Consider the following 21,395-nt stretch of genomic DNA (forward strand, 5'->3'; position numbering starts at 1 on the left):
ATCTGTTATTTTATGAGAAATTATCAGATATGAACTAATTTTAAAGAATACAAGGCTCTAAAACATCCTATCAAAATCATTAACTTGTTCTCATAAAATCAATGTCACATATGTTGTTAATTGAATTAGTTGAAAAGGACGATTGCCTAACGACTTAAACCAGAAGCTTTCATCATCCGGCTGCTCGATACATTGCTGCATGAAAAACCAGTTGCGACACTTAGGTTAAGGTCCACCTTTTTCCAGCAATTTGGTGAGCTGATGTCATGGCAAAGACCATTGTTACATTTTCCATTGCAAACAATGGGGAGACTAGCGTCAAATCAACCCTCCAATCTCCACCAATGAACAGAAATTCGGACAGATTTTCCAAGACCGGAAAACTGATGAATAGACTTTGTGTTACTATTTAAGCTGTACCAGCCATAAGCTCTGTTCTTCTCATTTTGGTTTCTGAAATCGCATTATCATGTTGGGTATACTCTACATCACCAGGAGATGATTTCACTCCCATAGAAGGAATGGGGAAGTTACTTAAAGCAATTATATTATCCGCTTTCGACTCATCTGAAGATGAGCCTGTGGCTGACAGAATTCGCTTAAGCTGAGACCGCTGACAGACAATTCGCCCTTTGTTCCACCCAGGGAAAGAAAATGATGACGACACAATATCCTGCAGGAATGTATAGGCAGCTTTTGCAGTTGGAATATCACGGGCAATTGAGCTTTTCTCCATCTGCCCCCGTCTGATCAAGACATAGCACTATAGTTATTTGCAAGAAAAATAACTGGCCAAACCAAGTTCATGAGGTATGTACACCTGGATTTAACATCAATAGATACTTTATAATGATGAAGGAAAGTCCTTCAAGGTGGTTTAATCAATAGTAAAGCAGAAGGAACAATTAATTAAGGGTGGTACAAGGGCAAGAGAGAGGCAACTAAGATCTTCAAATGGTGCAGTGAAAGAGTCATGATAGCATGCAATACAAAAGATACTTGGGCTAAAAGTTGTAGATAAAATAAAATAAGGATTTTAAAGCAAAAAACCACCTGTGATGTGCATATATTGACACTGTCCATTTAACTATAAATAAGGAAACTAACATTTAACTTTGGAGTTAACATATCAGGTTACATAGACAAGTGAAACATACAAACCTGTCTGTGGAGTGTTTCATTCATTGAATAATTATCCATAAAAACAAAAGGGATTGACACAGTTTTCATGTATAATAAATCTCTCTGTCACGTAAAAGATTGAAAAAAAGTCTTAAATGATTCTAAAACACCGGCACTATTACAGTTTAGGTGAAAAAGTCTCTATTCTTTCATTATATCCAAAAAAACCCTTAGCTTTTGATTTGAATTCACACAAACTCTTAACCCCATCAAACCCAATACCAGCAGACATTTTCTATCCACATGGTAGATGACATGGCCATGTGGTAGCTTCAACATCATATATAGGTTCACATCAGTTGCCACATGTTTACGTTATATGCCACATGGACAGAAAAAAGCCTGCTAATATTGGATCTGATAGTTGTTAATTTTTCATTGAGTTTAGGATTCTGTGTAGGTACAAATCAAATGATAAAGAGTTTCTTTGAGTATAATAAAAAAAAAAAAGAGTTTTTTCACATCAAGTGCAATAGTTCAACAGCATTTTTACTATTTGAGCCAAAAAAAAAATGAGTTCCATGAATATGACTTACGCTACAACAACAGTAGCAAGTTGAGGAAGATCATCCCCACTTAAGAACATCTTCTGCATACTGTTGAGCCAAATTGAGACTGCTGTGTAAGTGCCACCTTCCCACATCCTGTGAAATGATCAACATCATACTCAAATAAAATTAACAGCAATTTGGAAAGAAACAACTATAAATATAAGTCCCACAATACCTGTGTACATCCACAGACCATACAAGTTTGTTTTTACGGAAAAGTTCAGGGAATAGCCCTCGCTTTGTTGCTTCATTGAGCACCCTTGCAGCCCGTTCTTTCTGACGTAGCCACCAAAGTGCTTCTAAAAGTGCATTATAGAACCTTATTCCAAAGCCACATCCTTCAGAGTTAAGTTTGTCAAAGACATACTCTACCATCTGCCAGTTTGCGTCATCATCATAATCTCCTCTAATCATTTTTCCAATCACTTGATGAATATTCGAAACTTTATTTGTGAGCATCTCATCAAATAACTGATAGGCATCATCCCACCTAAACACATTAAAAATTAGCAGGTAAAAATTATGCAGCTATTCCCATTAATTACTCCAGTTGGTCAGACATTCATCATGACATCAGCCACAGACAAATCAATTCCTCCTGTACATATTAACGGTAAAATAGATTGTTGAATACCTTGAGTTGAACTGACCTGTCGCATTTTGCATAAACAGCCAGCATCATGCAATAGCACATGACACTGGGCAACACTCCTAAAGCTTTAATTTCTTGGAATTGCTCATTGCTCTCATCAACCAGACCTGCAAAGCAATAGACGCTTAAAACTGCTTCAAGGGTCCGTTCATCAGGATCACATCTTGCTTTTTCCATCTCTACATAAGCCTTGATAGCATCCTCAAACTGGCCTCCTTGCCTAAAAGCTTCAATCAAAGCATTGAAAGAATCCCTGTTCTTTGCAACACCAGTCTCATTCATTCTGGACAAAATTGCGTTAGCTTCCTTGTACAATCCACCTCTTGCAAAAGTCTGAAGCAGTGAATTGTAAGTTTCAATGGTCGGGTTGCTCTCTACTTCATTCATTGTGTTAAAGGCAACTAAAACTTCCTCATATAATGCTGCCTGTCCATAAGCCTCGATAACCCCAGTATAAGCCCTGGAACTAGGCACTATACATTTTTCATTCATGTGAAGTAGAATTTTCTTGGCATCCTCATGAAGCCCTCCCTTCCCACAAGCAAATATTAAACCATCATAAGTCTTCACATTAGGCTCAATATTCTCCTCCACCATATCACGAAACAAAGTCACGACCTCCTTAAAATACCCACCCTCTCCAAAAACCTGTATCAAAATATTATATGTAGCAGCATCCGGCTCTGTATTGCTCTCTTTCATCTCAAGAAAAAGCTCACGAACATCATCATATCGCCCATTCCTGCCATACAAATTCAACAAAATACTATATGTAGTAGCATTTGGCGCACATCCGGCCACCTGCATCTGCTTAAACACACCCATCGCTTCCTTAATTGACCCCGACTTAGCATATGCCTCTAACAACACATTATATGACATAATATCCGGCAAATTCCCTCCAGACTCCATTTCCTTAAGTAGCTCTGAAACTTTCTCCAGCTTACCTAACTTCCCAAAACTCTCAACAAGATAGCTATAAGTAGTTAAATCCGGCAGTATCCCTCCTTCATTCATAGTCCTAAAAACCATTTCCGCCTCATTACCTAAACCCCTATTAGCACAAGCACTAAGCAAAGTATTATAAGTAACAATGTCAGGTTGTATTCCTTCATGTCTCATTTCCGCAAACAAACCTAATAAACCCTCCCAATCCAACCCGCCCCTTGCACACGCATTAATCACGGTATTATAAGTTAAAATACTCGGCAAAACTTTGTCTTTCTTCATTTTATCGAGTAACTCAAGCGAAATATTATACGCGCCGTTCCGTCCGTAGGCGTTAATCAATGCCGTGTAGGCGAAAACACTGCGAGTCACGCCTTGGCTAGGCATTTCGTCGAACACTTCGCGGCATTTCTCGAGCAAGCCTTCGCGGCCCAAGAGGCTGATCATGATGGTGTAAATGTGTTCGTTTGGCTTACACCAGATCTGGCGTTGCATGTATTTGAAAAGTCGTAGGGAACGTTGCCAATCGCCGCGGTGAGCGAACTCTTTGAAGACTAAAGCGAAGTCGTTTAGTGAAAGTTTGTTGCGGAAGACATCGAGACATCTCGCAATGCTGCCACGAGGCGGGAGGCTGCTTAGCTTGTTGATTAGTGTTTCAACGTCGTAACTGTACTTTCCTTTTTCTACCGTCACCGACGGGTTGCCGAGGACCAACTCTCGAGGTTTCGCTCTGCATATTCCGGCTCCGCCGGACAGGAAGCTATGGTTGCCGCCGGTGAAAATTCGATTAGAAGAGAGCTGTCGCCGGTTGAGTGCGAAATTGGAAGGTTGCGTGAGAGCGAGGAAGTGATTAGGTATTGAAATTGCCATTTGGTGCCTTGCATGAGCTTCAAAAGGGAAAACAGAGTTTCTCGAGAATATTTTTGAGGAAATAGTCGGTATGTAGTTGAGAAGATGTTTGTGAATCGTGACGGGAAAGTTGCCGCTGAAGAAGGTGGGAGCCGAACCCGAAAGTATCTTTGAAGAAAGACACGTGGAATTTTAGTGGATAACAGGGGAAGAGATATAAGTTTCGACGGATTGTCGGGGTGGTTAATACCCCGACGGATTCTTTGGTCTTTGGCTGTTAGTTAGTTCGGTTTATGGATTTTGAAGAAAAGGGTTGACCCGATGTTACGGGGAATATTTGGCGGTAAATGGCCGTTTTTAGAACGGTAAAAATAAATCAGAATTTGATGTGTTACGTAAGTCGTACATAAATATATAATTTTTGTGTATTTTAAAATAATAATTATATATTTGTATATGGAGTTATATTGGGAGTGTTCCTCTAATTAAGATAGTTTAAGGAATGAATTAAGTTCAAATAAAACTTTATAATACATAAAATAAAAATAATGTTTTAAGTTACTATTATTTAATTCAATATATAGAAATCGATTAATTATGAACTAAATAAAACAATAAATTAATATAAAATCAAACTAAACTCATACATGACGAGACTTAATCTCGAGACTTATATAATTTAAGGTCATTTTTTGTTTACCTCATAAGTTTTTATTTTTGTCAAATTCTTCAAAGTAAGTGGAGTTGAATTATGGGTTAACCTTGGGAAGTTGAATATCAAATAACTGATTTATTATTTGGTTATAGCTGATCTCTTCTAGGAAGGTAAGGTTACTATATATAGACATATATATATTTGATGAATGTGTTTTTTTATACGTATGGCATAAGATTTTGGTTGTACATGCAAGCAAAGGTTAGGATTTTCTTTTACCATCCATCTAATATACTGAAGCTCTTGATGTACAATTTTTTTTTTCTTTTTCTCTTCTAGGTAAAACAACACTGGGAAGTTGCGATGGCTAAGTATTTGGCGTTCAAGGTACTGCTTTGTGTCTGATAAGGAAAGTATGTGGAATGCGTTTAAATTGTTTTAGCCAGCTTGTTCAAGGAAATGCATGTTCTTTCCTAATTTTGCTCGAGATTCTTGCGTTGAAGGTTCAATTACTTCATGCTAGAATTTGTGATATGTTTTGGTTAGATCAAGTTGCAATTCATGTTAGAACGTGTGATGCGTTTCATAGATACATACATACATACTTTTTTTGACAACCTTAAAGCCTCGCAAGTGGCAAGTCCAAAGTCACCGGTACCACCTCCACCTGCTTTTTGAGCTTTCAATCCCGGAGCCTCACTTATCTACCCGCTACCTCACCATCACCACCCTCCCCACGCCTCGCAATGCAAAAGGACCGCATGCATGCATCGAGCCACGTTTTGATCTACAATCGGTCCACATCCCCTCCTTGTTGGGGCGCGTCCACAGGGAAAGGGAACAAAGAAAAGAAAAAGAGTAAATTACGTAGAATTCCCCTAGTTTTGACTTTAAATTACACATTAGTTTGGACAACCTGCATCCCATTCCCACCTCAAAGTTATAATAATAGCAACATTGCACACATTCCTACCGTCACGACTTCTGTTCCAGGTGCAATGGAATACACATTATATCAAAAGTTTTTTTAAAAAAAATGCCCTTTATTTCATAGAAAAAGCCCTGTAATAATGTCTTTAATTTACCATACAATGCAAATGTACGTAATTTCTTTATTTCATAAATTAAGTTATACCTCTTTCCTTGGATCTTTGGCAAATAAATAATCATCTCTACAAGTGAGTGTATTAATTTGGCCTTGGATGATTTGTTTCAAAAATTTTGAAAATTAAACTAATTGAACCATAGAAAACTAATCGAGTCAACTAAATTATCTCATAAAATCGAAATCAAACTATATATATATATATATATATATATATATATATATATTGATTAATTGGATCGATTATTTCCATTATAACTAAGTTGGTAGAGTTGCTTGTTAATTAAATAAGTCAATTTCATACCTATATTTCTAACTAAAATTCTTAATTAATGCTTAGTCATTAATTAAATGTAAAAATATAAGAAAATCACTTTAAAAAGGAACTTAATTAATTTGTAGCAAAGCAAAAGTAAGAGAGCACTGTCTTAATATAAGAAGACCAAGAAATGACTCGATGCCTATCCTATATATGTTTATTTATTTGATTCTAACAAGAGTGAATTGAAAAGAAATCGAGAGTAGGAGTATATGATTAAGCTCATCCCGACTCAAACCTTTGGCAGGAATGGAATATATATATATGTTCGCGAGGCTCTTCTGTTTAGCCTCTTGCTGCAGATCAGCTTCCTGACTTTAGTCGCCCCGTTCAAGGAAGAGACCCTTGATTGTCCTTACTAGATCGATCGTTGATGCATGCAGCTGCTAAATTTGCTATGGGTCGGTCTCATCACCAACAGCCAACGCAACGCAACCTATCTAATCCTTCAGGCCTTAAGAGAAACAACAATCTTCAAGCATGCATTGCATTTCGGGCTCCCTTTCTCTTACTACACCTTGGTTGTCCTGAAAGGCACGTGCATAGCAACAATCTGTAGGTCCCCACATTGCTTACGGGGGTTCCAGTGAAATTAAGAAACCTGCGATTAAGGAAGGAAGAAGATCATAAAGAGGAAGCGAAGGTTATTGGATTTTTAGTTGTCAAAATTCTGAAGCGAAATTACTTAATTCATGCTATTATTTGATATGGATTTGAGTTTCTTCAGCATTTTAGTTCTCCGTTTTCATAATGCACAAGATTAATTACAGATTAATTACAGATAAGAGAGAAAGTAGCGTAGCGTAGCTAGCTAGCCAATCAAATCATGTTTCAGGTATGAAGTATGATTTTTGACAACTTGAAATTCGATTTAACACTTGTTTTTGTTTGGTAATAAATTCTTAAAAGCATTATTATATTAATTAATTATATTAATATTGCTATTTCTTTCTTCTTCCTTCTCTTTTTGAATGATAATTAATGTGTCTTAATTATTTTATATTTTCTGTACGTTATCGTCGATTACTTCCATGCAATGCCATGTACATTTTTCAATCCAGTATCTTTTCTAATTAAAGTTAAACTTCAAAGTGTCTAAAGAAAAATGTTTAATAACTATATATGTTTACTTACGTGAATTTTTTTTTATTTTTTATGTCTAAAATAATCATTATTCTTTAATTTGAATCCACATTAATTTTTTTTAATTGTATCATATAAACTCTTTATTTTTAACCACAATTAATAATTGTCAAATTTAATATTAATTGATATATTTTATCTGCATGGCATATGACTTATTAATTGATCTTTGATGTAATTAAGTTAATTTACTTTATAAATTATTATGTAATCCAATAATTATCACGTGTCTTACTATGTGAATAGAAAATATCAATTAATATTAAATTTGATAATTATTAATTTTTTTTAAAGTTAAAAACTTTGTATAGATAAAAATAAGAGTTTCTTTAAGTATAATAAAATTGAGATTTAATTGTATAACTGTATATAATTTTAGGAATTTTTTTAATATTTAAACTTAAGAAAGTATAAGACCAAAACCGAAACCCGCACCGGTTCAACCGTTTTGTCTGCTGACGTCTCGTGTTGGTAAATAGAAGTGTCAGGAGAGGGTGGTTTGGTAATAACAAAAGTAAGTTTCAGTTCCTAACAGACAGCAGCTTGGAAAGGCAGAAAAAACTAAAACGACCTCCTTTTATTCTGTTGTTGTTCACTGTTCTTCTTCTCAACTTGCTCTGAGAGAAACAGCGTCAGTTCGATGCATTGGTGACTACAATGGCCGATTCTGAGGTAAAATCTCTAGTACCCTTCTATATATCTAGTTTTTTTTCTTCTTTTCCTTTTTTTGTGTGAATTTTAAACTGTTTTTTTTGTCTTTTTGGGGGTTTTTGTTAAAAAGAGTTGATTTTGATCTTTTTATTGGTTCAACATGAGTATACTCCATGTGGGTTTCGTTTGACGTTTTCAGTTTTGGTCTTTTTTTAAAAAAGAAATTGACGGCTTTGAAGAAGGCTTATGCCGAAATAATTCTGAACACGGCCAAAGAGGCGGCGGCGAGGATAATGGTGTCGGAGAGAAAGGCTCTCCGGTATCAGCAGGAGCTGTTCGCGGCGAAAGATGAGGCGTTGCGTATGTTGCTTAGGTTGAAACAGATGTTGGATGCGAAGGTAACTGTTGGTTTTTGATTGTTGTTGTTTGGCTTTGTGTCTGATGATGCTTCGGTGCGGTTATCATGAATTTTCTTTTTTTCACTGTTATCTGTTTTGTAACCTGGGTTTTCTCTCTATACTTGTTTTTTGGTGATGGATGTTTTTGATGTTTGATTGAATTTATTTGGTTGCTTTTATTGTCAATTTGCTGCGTGGATTGTGAAGAGCTAGTTTGTAACAAATATGTTGTTTTGATTCATCTATTTGTTACAAACATTCTACACGGTGAAGTGAGCTTGAAGAGACGCAACTTGTGAACTGGAATTACATTTTTAACTATGAATTTGTTTGCTGTTATTTGTTAACAATTGTATTTGCTTTGCTCGGAATGGTTTGCTTTGATAGGAGGTTATCCATCAATGAAGCTAACACCATTTAGTTTTTTTTGTTAAATATTTATAGGCTTTATGGGAAGACGAATGTATCTATTCATGCAAATTAACCGGTTTATGTGCATAAGAATCACCCAAATCTTGTCATGGTGAAAGTGTTAAAGTAGGGTGCATAAAACTTATTTGGTCTAGTAGATTCAAGCAACTAATCGAGGTTGCATGTTTCAACTTTTGTTAGACAGTTCCACTATAGTTATCTCTTGGTTGGTGTTTGTTTTGTCCATGTAGCTTTTGTTCTGTGTCACTCAAACCAGCTATGATTGTAGGAGATGTCTGACTTTTATAACTCAAATTTTCATAAACCTTTCCTTATATTTGAAGGGCCATACCCTTATACATATGCCCATTCAAGGTATCTGATATGTATATATATCATGGTTATGCCTGAGAAAATGAGTTAGTCAGTGCAATTTAGCCAATACTGAACACACATCATAACTCGCTCTGTGCTATGATTGTAGGTTAATGAAGCAGAGATGATATCCTTGAATCAACAGAAAAGAATTGAAGAGCTTGAAGCACAACTGGGGGAAGCTGAGGATATAGTTAGAGATCTTAGAACAGAATTGAGAGAAGCACAGGATGAGTTGGAGAAGCTGACAAAAGACAGAGTGCAGTGTTTGGGCAAACAAAAGTCAAAATATGATCTTGCTGCTTCTGTAGAGATATCTCAGGAAAATGGAATCAACAATTTTGGGTCTGCCAGATCTTCTTCACCTGATGCGGAAAATGATTTTGTGACAGTTTCTGACATCAAGAATTCAGTTCTGAACGGAACATATGTGGGTAATAAGTGTTCTTGTACTGATAATTGCTATGTTTGTAACCCTGATTTTGCCTCCATAGTAATGAGACGCAAAGAACCTGACCTGTATAGAAATGGGTGCACTCAGAGGATTCGTGCACTTGAAAGGATTTGTGCAAAGAATGAAAAAACTAGAGAAGGTGAAGAAAGTAGAGATATGCATACAAAACTTTCGCTGAGAGCTGACATGCGTAGACCAGAGGAAAAAACAGATGAGTTGAAAGTGATGCAAAGTGATGCATACAACATTATCCAAGTTCTTCCTCTTAGTCCTTTTCACAGGAAAAGGAAAAGAGCTGCTAGATATAAGAAAAATAAAGTGCCCTCATCCATGAATATTTCTGATCAGGTTGTAGCAACGTGTCAAGAATCTGATATATTTTGCTCCGAAAGTTTTTCACTTGCTGTTGCTGATAATGCTCAATCTGGGGAAAATTCTAGGATCTTTGAACATGATGCTCAGAAGGGTCTTCATTCTCCTTCAATCCCTAGATCACCTTCAGATGCAGCTAAAGGAATTACTCAATCAAGACATGAAGATGTTGGAAAGGATGATGTGGAGTTTGTAAAAGCTTGTGATTTCCAGAATGACAAAAACAATGATAAATTGCTGACAGACAAAAAGGAGCTGACAAGACAGGAAAGTGGATCTGCTAACAATTCAGGGGTTCCATCTTGCAAAATGGAGCTTGAGATGGTTGGCATGTCTGCAGTAAACTTGGATGTTAAAGTGTCTGAAATAACTGAAGGGTCTTCTACTCAACCTGTAAATAATAAGTTTCTCATGTACACGTTTAAAAGAAAGCGGAAGAAGGAGTTGATGAGCAGCCCTGATAGAGATTCCTCACTTGATGATGGCATTTCACCGAGGAATACAGAGGAGAAACAAAACGGCTTGCTAGACGCAGAAAAGTCCACATTGTTAACTGAATCATCTCGAGACAGCCGGCGCCTAGCACAGGTTGCTCATCAGGTTGGTTATCAATTATCATAAGTGCTTCTTTACATGCATTATGTTTGTGCATGGACTGGCGTAGGCATTGGCTAGTGCATGTGTCTATGTGCTTGTGTGTATCTCTAAATTAAGATGTCATATCAGACAACAATTACCTGTGAAGAAACTTGGGTTCTGATATTTTACGTTTGGCCTGACTTGATATGGGTAAGTATAGATCAATTTGGGCCATAAATTTTATTTTAATTGATTATATGTTTTGAGGTAACTTAATTGGGATGCTGTCAATGTCTACTTGTTCCCATGTTCAATTTCCCCAAAAAGACATATTTACTAACAAAACTTGATGTGAATTCCAAGATACACTTTGAAAGAAATACCCTGCCAATAATTCCTTGTTCTTCATGTCTTAACTATCATTATTATCCTTATTTTTCATGGAATATACTTTCTTTTATTGCCTTTGATCATTTTCTTGTGATCTCAAAGTTCCTCTCAATCTCATACGTGCACTGGCTGTACAAATCATGCTAGTACCCATTCTTTCATCCTCTAGATAGATTGTTGATTTCACTTTTTTCAAAACAATAACCTCAATATGAATGTTGTTTGGCTTTCTGCTGGCAAAAATATGACAGCATAGTTTTAGTGACACACTTGTTTTTACTTTTGCATGAGAGTTGCAGCTCCTTCCTTTGAATGAGAATGAGGGCTTAGCTGAGAACATTCAACACTTTCTGAAAATTGCTATGCTGTTTTTCATTACTATTTGACTAAATGTAACTCTAAGATGTGGTAGAGTCATCAAAGAGACTGTTGGTGCAATCTCAAGAAATACTAAAATATGTGGCAAGTTGTCATTTTTTTATTGTGGGTGAAAGGCGATTCAAACCCACTCCTTGAACAGGAAAACACATGCACCTACCAAAGCCAAATGCTCAGGTGCATTTACCAAATGTTTTGAAAACCATATTTTTGCCAAAGCTCTATTTTATTTTCTTCTATTCCTATTTTAGTTATTAGCCATGCTAACAATCTTGACCCCCCATATTTTGCATTCAACAATGGCACTGCAAGGATTTTGATAAGGGGATATTTGAACACATAGAATTAGCTCCTGAAAGGTGGTAGGATCAAACATTAAGCTTAATCTTTGTCATGTGACCTATGTCTAAGGTGAGTGAGTTCTCTTCAATCTTTTAAGGGATGATGAAGCTTTATCAATTCTCCTTGCAATGTATTGCATTGTCATGATTGTAATAAATGTATTCTTGACAAACTAAAGTACTTGTTACATTGTTATTGAGTCATGTTCTATGTATTAGTTTATCAGACATTTAGGTCCTTCATTTGGTGGAATGTGTAAGCCACCTCCTTATTGGGTCAATTCCTGCCATAACTTATTAACTAACTTTTGGTTTTGATTTGCTCTGAGACTCTCTTAGATTTTTTTGTCAAATCAGAAATTATCCCCATCTTAATTTATCTATCACTATAAGTGCATCCTTTTTTTCCCTATTCATTAAATCATTTATATTTGTTTTCCAACTTACCTTCCTGACGTAGCAAGTTAGCGTGAAAACAAGGGCTTACACTTGATAGAACTTTTAAAATTGATAACCAAGTTTCAAACACAGAAACTTACACTCAAAATTTGAGAGAAATATAATGTCATTCAATAATTTAAAAAAATTAGTTATCTAACAATTAAGCCTAAAGGTGCTATTTATAATTGTCTACTCCTACTTAACCTAAACTTGGAATGCAAGTAAAATAAATTAAAATAAGAAAATATTCTACCTTAGACTGCCTTGGAGTACAAAAAAAGTAAATTCCTAAACCCATATTTACTTGTCATCCTAGTAAAACAAAATAAAAAGATAATCTATTATACCTATAATTCCTATGTAAGATTCATAACTAAACAAGGAAAACATTAAAATTATGAATATGCACATTTATGGTTTTTGGGTTTTTTTCTTAGCTTCTAACACCTAACTTGCTCTAAGAAATTATCTGTTAGACGTTCTACGTCACTTTTTCATGTCAGAGGAGACTACTTTAATGCTTGCACATATTAACTTACTTGCTTTTGTTACACATGCACTTCTTTACTCCCCATCGAAATCCATTGGGAACCGTATCATTTTGCCTCCATTCTGTTATATTGCATCTAATACCTCACCGTCATGAAATGAAGGTGCAAGAAACAATTATCAATCATCTTTTTTCTCTCACAAATGATGTCACTTGTAAGTAACAACAGCCCTTTTATAGACTGAAGCAAAATCTTGAGATTCAGTTTAGTGTTAAGCTTTTAGGAATTCATGCCCTCTGAAAAAATGTAATATGCAATTGATGGTTACAATAAAGCATAGACATCTAATATTGTTAGCGTGGTGATTTCCTCATCAATTTTGAAATGGACCTTTCAAAGTTTAAACCCCAGGTGACTAAAACAAAGAGTTGCTCATTTGCATTGGAGCATTTTAATGCATGGTTTTACAGTTTGGTCTACTGTTGCATCTTGCCTTGTCCTGCCGGTAAGAAACTGCTTCATCTGTGCTTTCCATGTTTTTTCTTTTTTCTGTCTTTGAATGTTTGAAATGTCATTTAGAGATTGGCATGATGGGTTGATTGCTTAGAGATGGACATGATGGATAGGTCAATTTGGGGCTTTCAATTAAGGGTTTTATTGCCTCTGTTGTTGTGAACAAAGATCAGGTCTTCCTGCATTTCCCCTAACATTTATGGTAGACATTGACCTAGTATCATAGGGAAGTTTGCTAGCATCTATTGTAGATGAGACTAAACATGAGATTTTAAGTTCTTAATTCTACTTCTTCTACATTATTCTCAGTATCTGTTTCAACCTTCTGTGGAGTTCCCAGAAACATTTGTCTTTCTTGAAAATTCAATGTGATCAATCTGTTCAATACAAGATATTCCACCTTTCTCTCTCTGCTAACCTGGTTTGAAAATGTCCAGTAATTATTTTTACTTTTTATTTTTTATGACCCCTATTTCTAGAGCTCACATCATGCATATATTAATTTTTCTCAAGCAGCATGCTGCCTGTGTTTATCATTTGATATCTATTCATGACAGCTACAATCTGTTGTTTTTAATCATAATACTACATATTGATTTGTCTGTTATTTTTCTCTTTGGCAGCTCATATCATTATCAGAAAAGAAGTGGCTGTTGTAGATGTGGCTGGTTGGTGCATTCATTGGAGGATGCTGAACTGAAGCAGCAAATTGAAGCAGTCCCACTTAGGGTATAGATGTTGAACCAGTGTTTTAGTAAAGAATGGGCATAAGAAGATAGATGGTTCAACTAGGAAGAGCTATAGGTGTTGGATTAATTATAATGGTCATTATATCCTTCAAGTCATCAACATGCTGTATGTCTTTAGTGCTGTTTTGGTCTCATTACTATATTTAAAATATGTGAAGATTTAACTGTTTTGAATTGGCTTTAGTAAAATGATCAAATTTGCAATTTTTGCTCACTATTTCGTTGTTGGGTGCAAAAAGAGGCTGAGCAAGATGATGCTTGGTCCCGGAACATATGGTTTATACCAATGGAAAGCCAAAAGCAGAAGACACAATGATGAAACACAGGTCTGCTCTCCATGGTAGTTAGTTGTCCAACTTTATACAGTGTTTGAACGGCGGGAACTTTGGATGTCCTTTGGGAACAAAATGCTCATGGCCATGCCCGCACGTTTCAAGTCAGAATATGCTTACTTTTGTTTTTAAAGGAAAACACGTCATACGCAACATTAAATCCTGTTATAATTGTTGTCCAAATAATTTACAAGTGATTTGTTTTTGGTTTTTTTTCTCAAACTACACAATTAAATCCTGTTATAAAGCATCATACTACCTGAACTTGTAGAGTTCATATTTATGTAATATTAGATCAATTAAAATCGTGTGTAAGGGCGGCATTGTAAGTTTTTTCATCGGTGGTTAATTTTGGGAAAAGAAAAAAAAACAAAAGAAGCTTCAAAATTAATATTTGAATATGGAATACATACATACATACATACATACATACATACATACCTAAGAAAGTCTGAAAACAGGTAAAGACCGCAAAAAAGGGCTATATCCTGTCAAATTCCTTGTGTGCTTAACTTAGCTTCGCAGTTAGCAACCTCCAACACCAAATTCTCATACAGAGAAAGAGAGAAGATGGGGTGGGCAAGCAGAGCGGGGGATTGGGCCTTTAAAGGGTTCACAGCGGGTCTAGGATTGGCCACCATTTACCTAACCGCCACTTTCTCTGTTAATGTTTACAGAGGCCTAGCCTGGCACAACGCTCAATCGGTATTTCTTCTCCTCTTTGCTTTCTGCCCTTTCCTTTTACATTCTGTTGATTCGATCGAATCCCATCTATTTTTGTTAGTGTTTTCATCTTTTTTATGCTGGGACTTGGAATTCCGTTTTGATGATATTGAATGATTCAGTGGAAATCCAATTTTTTTTTCATGCTCCTCCAGTCCTTAACTCAGAACCGGTGCCAATTTATGGACGCATAGGGGATGTAGCATTAGCCCATGATTCACAGTAGCTATATTTTCTTTCGTTGCAGCTTTATGTTAATCGGATGGCCTGCGTATGACCTGTTTTCCTCCATAAATCAGTAATATCACATTAATAAAAATTTGTGCTTTATTTAATGAAACCTAATCCTTGTGAGCAGACCAGACCACCAAATCTTTCTCTTTCGAGGAGTTGATCCAATATTATAAAGCTCGTTTTTATGCTTAGGGTATATGCTCTTCTTTTGTCATAACCGTATTCTTTTTCAACCAGTATGCATTTCTGAGAGGTATTTCGAGCTACTTGTTATAGTAAATGATAAATGTTTGTCACAATATGCAAGGAAACATGTTTCTGCTTTCCAATATTTACATGTCTCTGAAATGCCCTCTCAATTTGTGTTAGTTGATGTCCGATCAGATCTGCATCCATCTTCTCATCACCTCTGGAAATCAGATAATGGAGTGTTTGGGTCGTTTGGGAGTATTAATAGTATGTCTCTACATGGTTCAGAGCATAATAGCGTTTCTTTTTTTAACTGCTACTGCATCTGAAATCATTTGTGAAAGATCTATGAGCTGTGCACATGTCAAAAGGATTTTATAAGGACTAATCTACTTCAAAAGCTTCCTAGATGATGATTAACTAGAAAATTGAAGTCAAATGAAAACCATGAATGAGAGAAATTAAAAATCCTTTCAAGTTGTAACTATGGTTTTTGTGAAAACACTTGGAAGCTTTAATTGGAAGCAGTGAACGAAGAGAGTTCCTTCAAATAGATTTAGATTAGATATTTTCTTTGCTAAATTCATCTAAATGAGAGTTATTTCCGTGTGTGTGTCCGCATGTGTTTGCATGTATGTTCATGCATATGCATGGATTTTGTTGCAATTCACATCTTGTTTTTCATTTTCAACTAGAATTTCTGACATCTTTATTCTGTTGCAGAAGGTTGGCCTTACTCACAGTAATAAGGAACTAGAATGCTTACCTTTAAAAGTGGTTAATTGCATTTTCTTAGCAGGCTTGGTAAAGGACTGGTGGCTTTTTCTTCCCTTTGTGCCTGGCTAGAGTTGGAACAACCTATATCATATCTTTGTTTCAACCATCAATCTTAACTATGCATTTTCTTCACTGCCTGCCAGTTATAGGGACTTTACATTTTATGGCGTTATCTTTATTGGGTCGACTACATGTAACGTTACTTAGTATTGTTTGTATAAAGTATTTTAAAAATTACAGCTTTTTACTTTATTAAAAAGAAAGAGGATGAAGATTGAGTAAAGACAGATTTTGCATGTGTGATGAATCTGATACTTTCAGTCCTGAGGTACTGTGTTTAATAAATCAGTAGCAGCATTGAGCCTCATATAATGTATGCGTGTAGGTTATCAGTTCCCTTTCAGGTGTTACAGACTAATTTTAACAAATTACTGGCTTATGAATGAGTGCAAGCTGCTAGGCTGAAGCTTAGCTTCCTTTGATTTTTGATCTTCACTATTGTCTAATATGGAGTATATGGTTATTGGTAATCTTTTAGCTGATGGAAATGTGCTGTCAAAATATTGAGCTCCTTTAGTTGAGATTTGACTGTCTTTTTCCTTTGTTTTTTTTTTGTATTTTTTTGAGCAGAAAATTGAGAAGCAGGGCTCGACTGAACAATCCGCATAACATAGCTCCCGGCGGCAAGGGAACTCTGGTCTTAAATTTGTCAAAATTTGTGTCCTTAAAATCACAATTTACTTTATTTTTAATGTATCACCAGATGGACTTTGAGTTGAGTTTCAAGCTGAGGATTCTTGGTCTTGGAGGTTTTTTTATTTTTTTTTTGGTATTAGTGTGAAATAACTTCTTGATTTCACTTTGAGAACTGATGCAGAAAAATTGTTCTTGTTTTCAGTTATACGTATATCCCAACATGCTCAACCTCACAAGTTATTACTGGTTTATACAAGAAAACAAATTCATGTATAGGCATCAATGGTAAAGCGGTAAGTTTATCTCTAGCGGGACAAAGTGTTAGGTTAAGAAGCATTTGTCTTAACTTAATTAGACCCCCACCCACCATCATAACCTGGCTATGAGGACGCTCATCATCGATTTCAGGTGATTTATAAATCAAGAACAAACCAAATGTGTTTCAGAAACATCAGGAAGCTATACACATCTTCACACACTACACCACTCTTTCTCCCCTTCTCATGCCTCAATTTACTAGAAAATTTTCAAATTATCAGATGACGCCACTTCTCTTGGTCTCTCCACAAGATGCAAGACTGTAGACTTTCTGAGGTGAGTTTTAAATGAACTAACTGCATAACAACTCCACCACGCAATTTGCTATTAAGCTACTTCATAATATAAGTGGATTATCATCTTTGTTGTCTCCCTTATCCACCACTGACCTTAAAAATTGAGTGCAATTCCCAAGTCCCGACCATCCTGCAAACCTGCTAAAAGGGGAAATAGAACCTCAACCACAACTGTCCCAAAAGAAAGAAAGAAAAAGCCTATCTCACGTCTCATGTCTGAAATAAACAGAGATGGCCTATGAATGCCTACGATGGATGACAATTGTAAGGACATGAGAATCCAGGTTGATTCATGGATGGCTATAAATAAAGACAAGTTGCTTCTCTAACTGAAAGCTTGAATTTCAAGGAAAATGTTAAATGGCTGTTCTATGGGACATGGGGGCAGGACCTACTCCACCCCCAATAATAAGGAGCAGGAACCTTCCTTTTTATTTACTGCTAGAGAAGGAAATGATTTATATTCCCCAGCAAAATAAAGGCATGCACATAGGAGTGGGTTGCATATCCAACGTCTCAGAGGAAATATTGACATTCAAGCAGGTTGTGCCAAATCAAAGTATAATGAGATTACAAGGCAAAAAATTTCATAATAAATACCTGCTGCTTCTGGTGGTCACTGATGTGCTATCTCAGAGACACGCCTTGAATCACCGTGAATTTCTGCCAAAGGGTTCATAATGAATCCACCACCACCTTGAAGCCGTAACCTATGGTTCTCCAACTTAAATGCTTCAGCATTCCAATTCCTATCAGCTCTACAACGTGTGGCAGCCACTGATGGGGTGCCGCTGGACGTAGAAAACCAAGAGGTAGCGTACCGGCCTTCTGTTTTCCTCCAGAATTTTGAGCTCAAAAAACCTGCAGCTGGTAGTAGGCAACAAGTGGTCCTGCTGGAAGAAGACATCCTTCCAGTTGATACAGCCAAGTCATACGAGATCTCATCCAAAGCCAGTTCCAGACCGTGCACACGTGTCTCCAGTGAATGCATCCCAGTCTGTGAGCTACAAACGAATCTCTAGACGAAAGAAGGAAGAAACAAGAGAATGGGAGAGATAAAGCTTTCATGATTTTGTTTTAGTACAATCAAAGTAGATGGAATAGAAAATGCTAGAGCATTTATGCCTCCTTCAGATATATGAAGTAATTAAGATTATTCTTTTCATTTGTATGAATACATACAATAGATGCTTGCCCAGTAATTTGAATTTTAATTGTATAGCCACAAACAATGGCACTAGCCACTGTGATATCATCTCAAGCTTTTAATCATTAAATTACATGAATGACAAATGGAGGCTTAAATTTTTTTCAATATCATCAACTAAGAGAGAGCAATGCCTCTATCAATTGATGCACAAATCTGATGACCTGGTTAATCTTTGTCCACCACTGATCATGAACCAATTTTAGTATAACAGTAAGTTCACAACTTGTAAGTCACAAGGATCCTGGTAATAATGCATGGATATGCCATCTTTCTTTAACTTCAAAGAGATTGGTCGGAAGAAAAGATAAATAATGGTGGCTTTTGGCATATTCAATGATGTCATCACTCAGGGATTTACCAGATGATTCAAAATTAAGTAGTTTAATTGACTTGCCCAAGTTCACTTATTATGTGAATAGTGCAATGCCCTAAGCACACATAACGCTATTGAAAAAAGCATCTTCGCAGATATATCACTAGTACAGTCAAATTACTGGATGGTAATTGAGAGGATATTTAATTTTCAAGCACTGGAAACAAACCTGTAGGAGATCTAGTAGTCTAGATTGCTGCTTTTCTATCTGAACCAGTTGGCTGCGGATCAAAGATAAATCCTCAGAGTCTTTGTGATTTGCATTGAGATTCTCAGAGGCATTACTAACCACAACAGTGGATTCAGTGGTTTCCTCGTGACAAGGAGCCACACGAGATCCAGACTTTGAACCACCAAATTTGTGCATCTTGTCATCAGAATTCTTATTACTGAAAAGCACTCGCTTTATGTCAGACTTTGCAGATTTCACGTTCTCATTATTCCTCCTTCGTGATACATTCTCACTCCTCTCCTTAAGACTATCCTCACATGCCCCTGTCACATTAGCAGCATGAGGAACAGCAATCTCGAGTCTCCAGTCCAGGGGCTTCTTTCCATTCACTTTCTGAATTGTTGCCTTTAAAGGACTTCTCTTCCTAGCTGTGGTTGCAAAGGAACTCTCAGGCGGAGTTGACCTTGTAGTAAAAGTAGGTTTCTTCCTCGTTTGAGGAACTGCAACATCCACGTTGGAAGAAATTTTAGAGCCAGGTGGATAGCGTCCATCACTTGCGTCCTCTGTTTTCAGAACAGAACCAAATCCAGTATAAACAAAATCAGACACATGCTACCAAAAATAGTGAAATTATTCCACAAAAAAAGGGATCATATCAAACTTGGCAAATTACATATAAACAAGTACCAAATAAGCAGTTCATATCAAAGATGCGACCTTCCTAATTTAGATATTCTAGTAGACAATCAATCTACCAGATTAAATAGACCACATTACCAGGAGATCTAAAGCTCATCAAACAAAAGAAGATCGCATACCTTTACTAGAAGCCTGTGATAGAGGCGGTGGCGACGCCTCTTCTGAAAAATCCGGAACCTGCTTCCACGCCTCCAACATCTGACTCATAACCTCCCTAGCAGCCTTTACCTATATGATCCACATCCAAAATAGCATTGACATTAAAAATAATTTAAAAAATCAAAATATAAATGGCCTTATTAGAATTTAAATCAAAATTAAACTAAAAACTAGTATATGTTAAACAGCGAAAAACCTTATCAAATCTTCTAGCCTCAAAAACTTTCATACAACTGGTTTTAAACTCAGCCAATGAATCCCTCTCAGCTATCGCCAGCCTGCCAAGCGCCTCTGCCGCCCCCTTCCTCGCTGCCCAATCCTCACTACTCAAAAAACCAATCAAACATCCCACCAATCCCTTCATCATCCCTTGACTCAAATTCGACGCCCCACCCGAGCCGATCACACTCCCGATCACCACCATAACCGCCGCCTTCGCCTTGCACGCATCGGACTTCACGAGTTTCTCCAGCTTCGTCAGCATCCTCCCCAGCCTAACCGCATCCGGGTCGGGCGATCCGTCGATCGCCGCCGCCAAACACAATGCCGCTCCGATCTGCGCGTTCGGTTCTTGCTCCGTAAAAAGAGCGTCGCTCAAAGGCTTCAAAAACGAAGAGGAGAAGTTGCATTTGGTGAGGTTAGTGGAGAGCGCCGAGACGGCATCGACGCAGGCGGAGCGGACGGCGGAGTCGGGGTCTCGGAGGCGACGGAGGAGGCTAGAGAGGATTTTATGGAGGAAATGAGGGAGAGAATTTGGATAAGTAACCGCCAAGACAGAAACTAGCTTCACGCATTGCTTTCGGACTCCGCATTTATCGGATGAATCGACGGAGAGAATACAGGAAAGGAAAGTCGGAAGGGAAATGGCATCTAGATTTCTAGAAACGGACTCGAGCTCAGCTGCAGCGAGAGAGAAGGTGTCCCGGTCTCCGAGCTTGTTTAGGAGAGTGTTAATTTTGAGTTTAAAAGACTGCGCCATATCTTCTTTCTTACTGGTTTCGCTGCGGCGGCGGTGCTGTCGGTGGTGGTGGCGGTGGCATTGGGCGAGTCCCCAGTGCTGGGAGATGACCGAGGTTCCTCCGCGCCTTTTTAAGTTAGGAGAGGAAGGAGGGTCGTTAAAACGGCAAATGCAACGGTGACGTTTAATGGCCTCTTTTGGTAGCTTTGATTTGTTTGTTTTCTACTTTACTCAAGGTGGGAATTGGAATGGGAAGGGGATTGGGAAGAATAATCGGGGAATAAGCAGATGTGGTAATTCTTGCTTAGGAAT

General features: G+C 37.1%; 3 protein-coding genes and 1 long non-coding RNA gene across 6 annotated transcripts; 2 read left to right on the forward strand and 2 right to left on the reverse strand.

The window, feature by feature from the left end:
* Positions 59–4,447, reverse strand: LOC18603804 (pentatricopeptide repeat-containing protein At1g74850, chloroplastic). Of its 2 annotated transcripts, none has more exons than XM_007035992.2 (4): positions 2,384–4,443; positions 1,909–2,223; positions 1,719–1,826; positions 59–746 (listed from the first exon to the last, which is right to left on the reverse strand). In XM_007035992.2, exons 1-4 carry the CDS (start codon positions 4,201–4,203, stop codon positions 410–412), a joined length of 2,580 nt encoding a protein of 859 aa, XP_007036054.2. In that variant the 5' UTR covers positions 4,204–4,443; the 3' UTR covers positions 59–409. The 2 variants fall into 2 exon arrangements, with proteins under 2 accessions (XP_007036054.2, XP_007036055.2); XM_007035993.2 differs by having other exon boundaries at positions 531–820; positions 2,384–4,447.
* On the forward strand, positions 7,911–14,161 carry LOC18603806. Its single transcript, XM_007035996.2, has 4 exons — positions 7,911–8,076; positions 8,277–8,453; positions 9,349–10,665; positions 13,822–14,161. Exons 1-4 carry the CDS (start codon positions 8,062–8,064, stop codon positions 13,855–13,857), a joined length of 1,545 nt encoding a protein of 514 aa, XP_007036058.2. The 5' UTR covers positions 7,911–8,061; the 3' UTR covers positions 13,858–14,161.
* On the forward strand, positions 14,657–17,103 carry LOC18603807. The gene is made up of 2 exons (XR_001927172.1): positions 14,657–14,984; positions 16,833–17,103. It is a non-coding gene; the product is annotated as an uncharacterized LOC18603807 (long non-coding RNA).
* Positions 17,185–21,319, reverse strand: LOC18603808 (microtubule-associated protein TORTIFOLIA1). 2 transcript variants are annotated; one of them, XM_018117767.1, is made up of 5 exons: positions 20,322–21,319; positions 20,086–20,194; positions 19,265–19,830; positions 18,113–18,530; positions 17,185–17,653 (listed from the first exon to the last, which is right to left on the reverse strand). In XM_018117767.1, exons 1-4 carry the CDS (start codon positions 21,102–21,104, stop codon positions 18,129–18,131), a joined length of 1,860 nt encoding a protein of 619 aa, XP_017973256.1. In that variant the 5' UTR covers positions 21,105–21,319; the 3' UTR covers positions 17,185–17,653; positions 18,113–18,128. The 2 variants fall into 2 exon arrangements, with proteins under 2 accessions (XP_017973256.1, XP_017973258.1); XM_018117769.1 differs by having other exon boundaries at positions 17,280–17,650.

Source organism: Theobroma cacao, chromosome 3, assembly GCF_000208745.1.
Source record: "Theobroma cacao cultivar B97-61/B2 chromosome 3, Criollo_cocoa_genome_V2, whole genome shotgun sequence".
Classification (NCBI taxonomy): domain Eukaryota; kingdom Viridiplantae; phylum Streptophyta; class Magnoliopsida; order Malvales; family Malvaceae; genus Theobroma; species Theobroma cacao.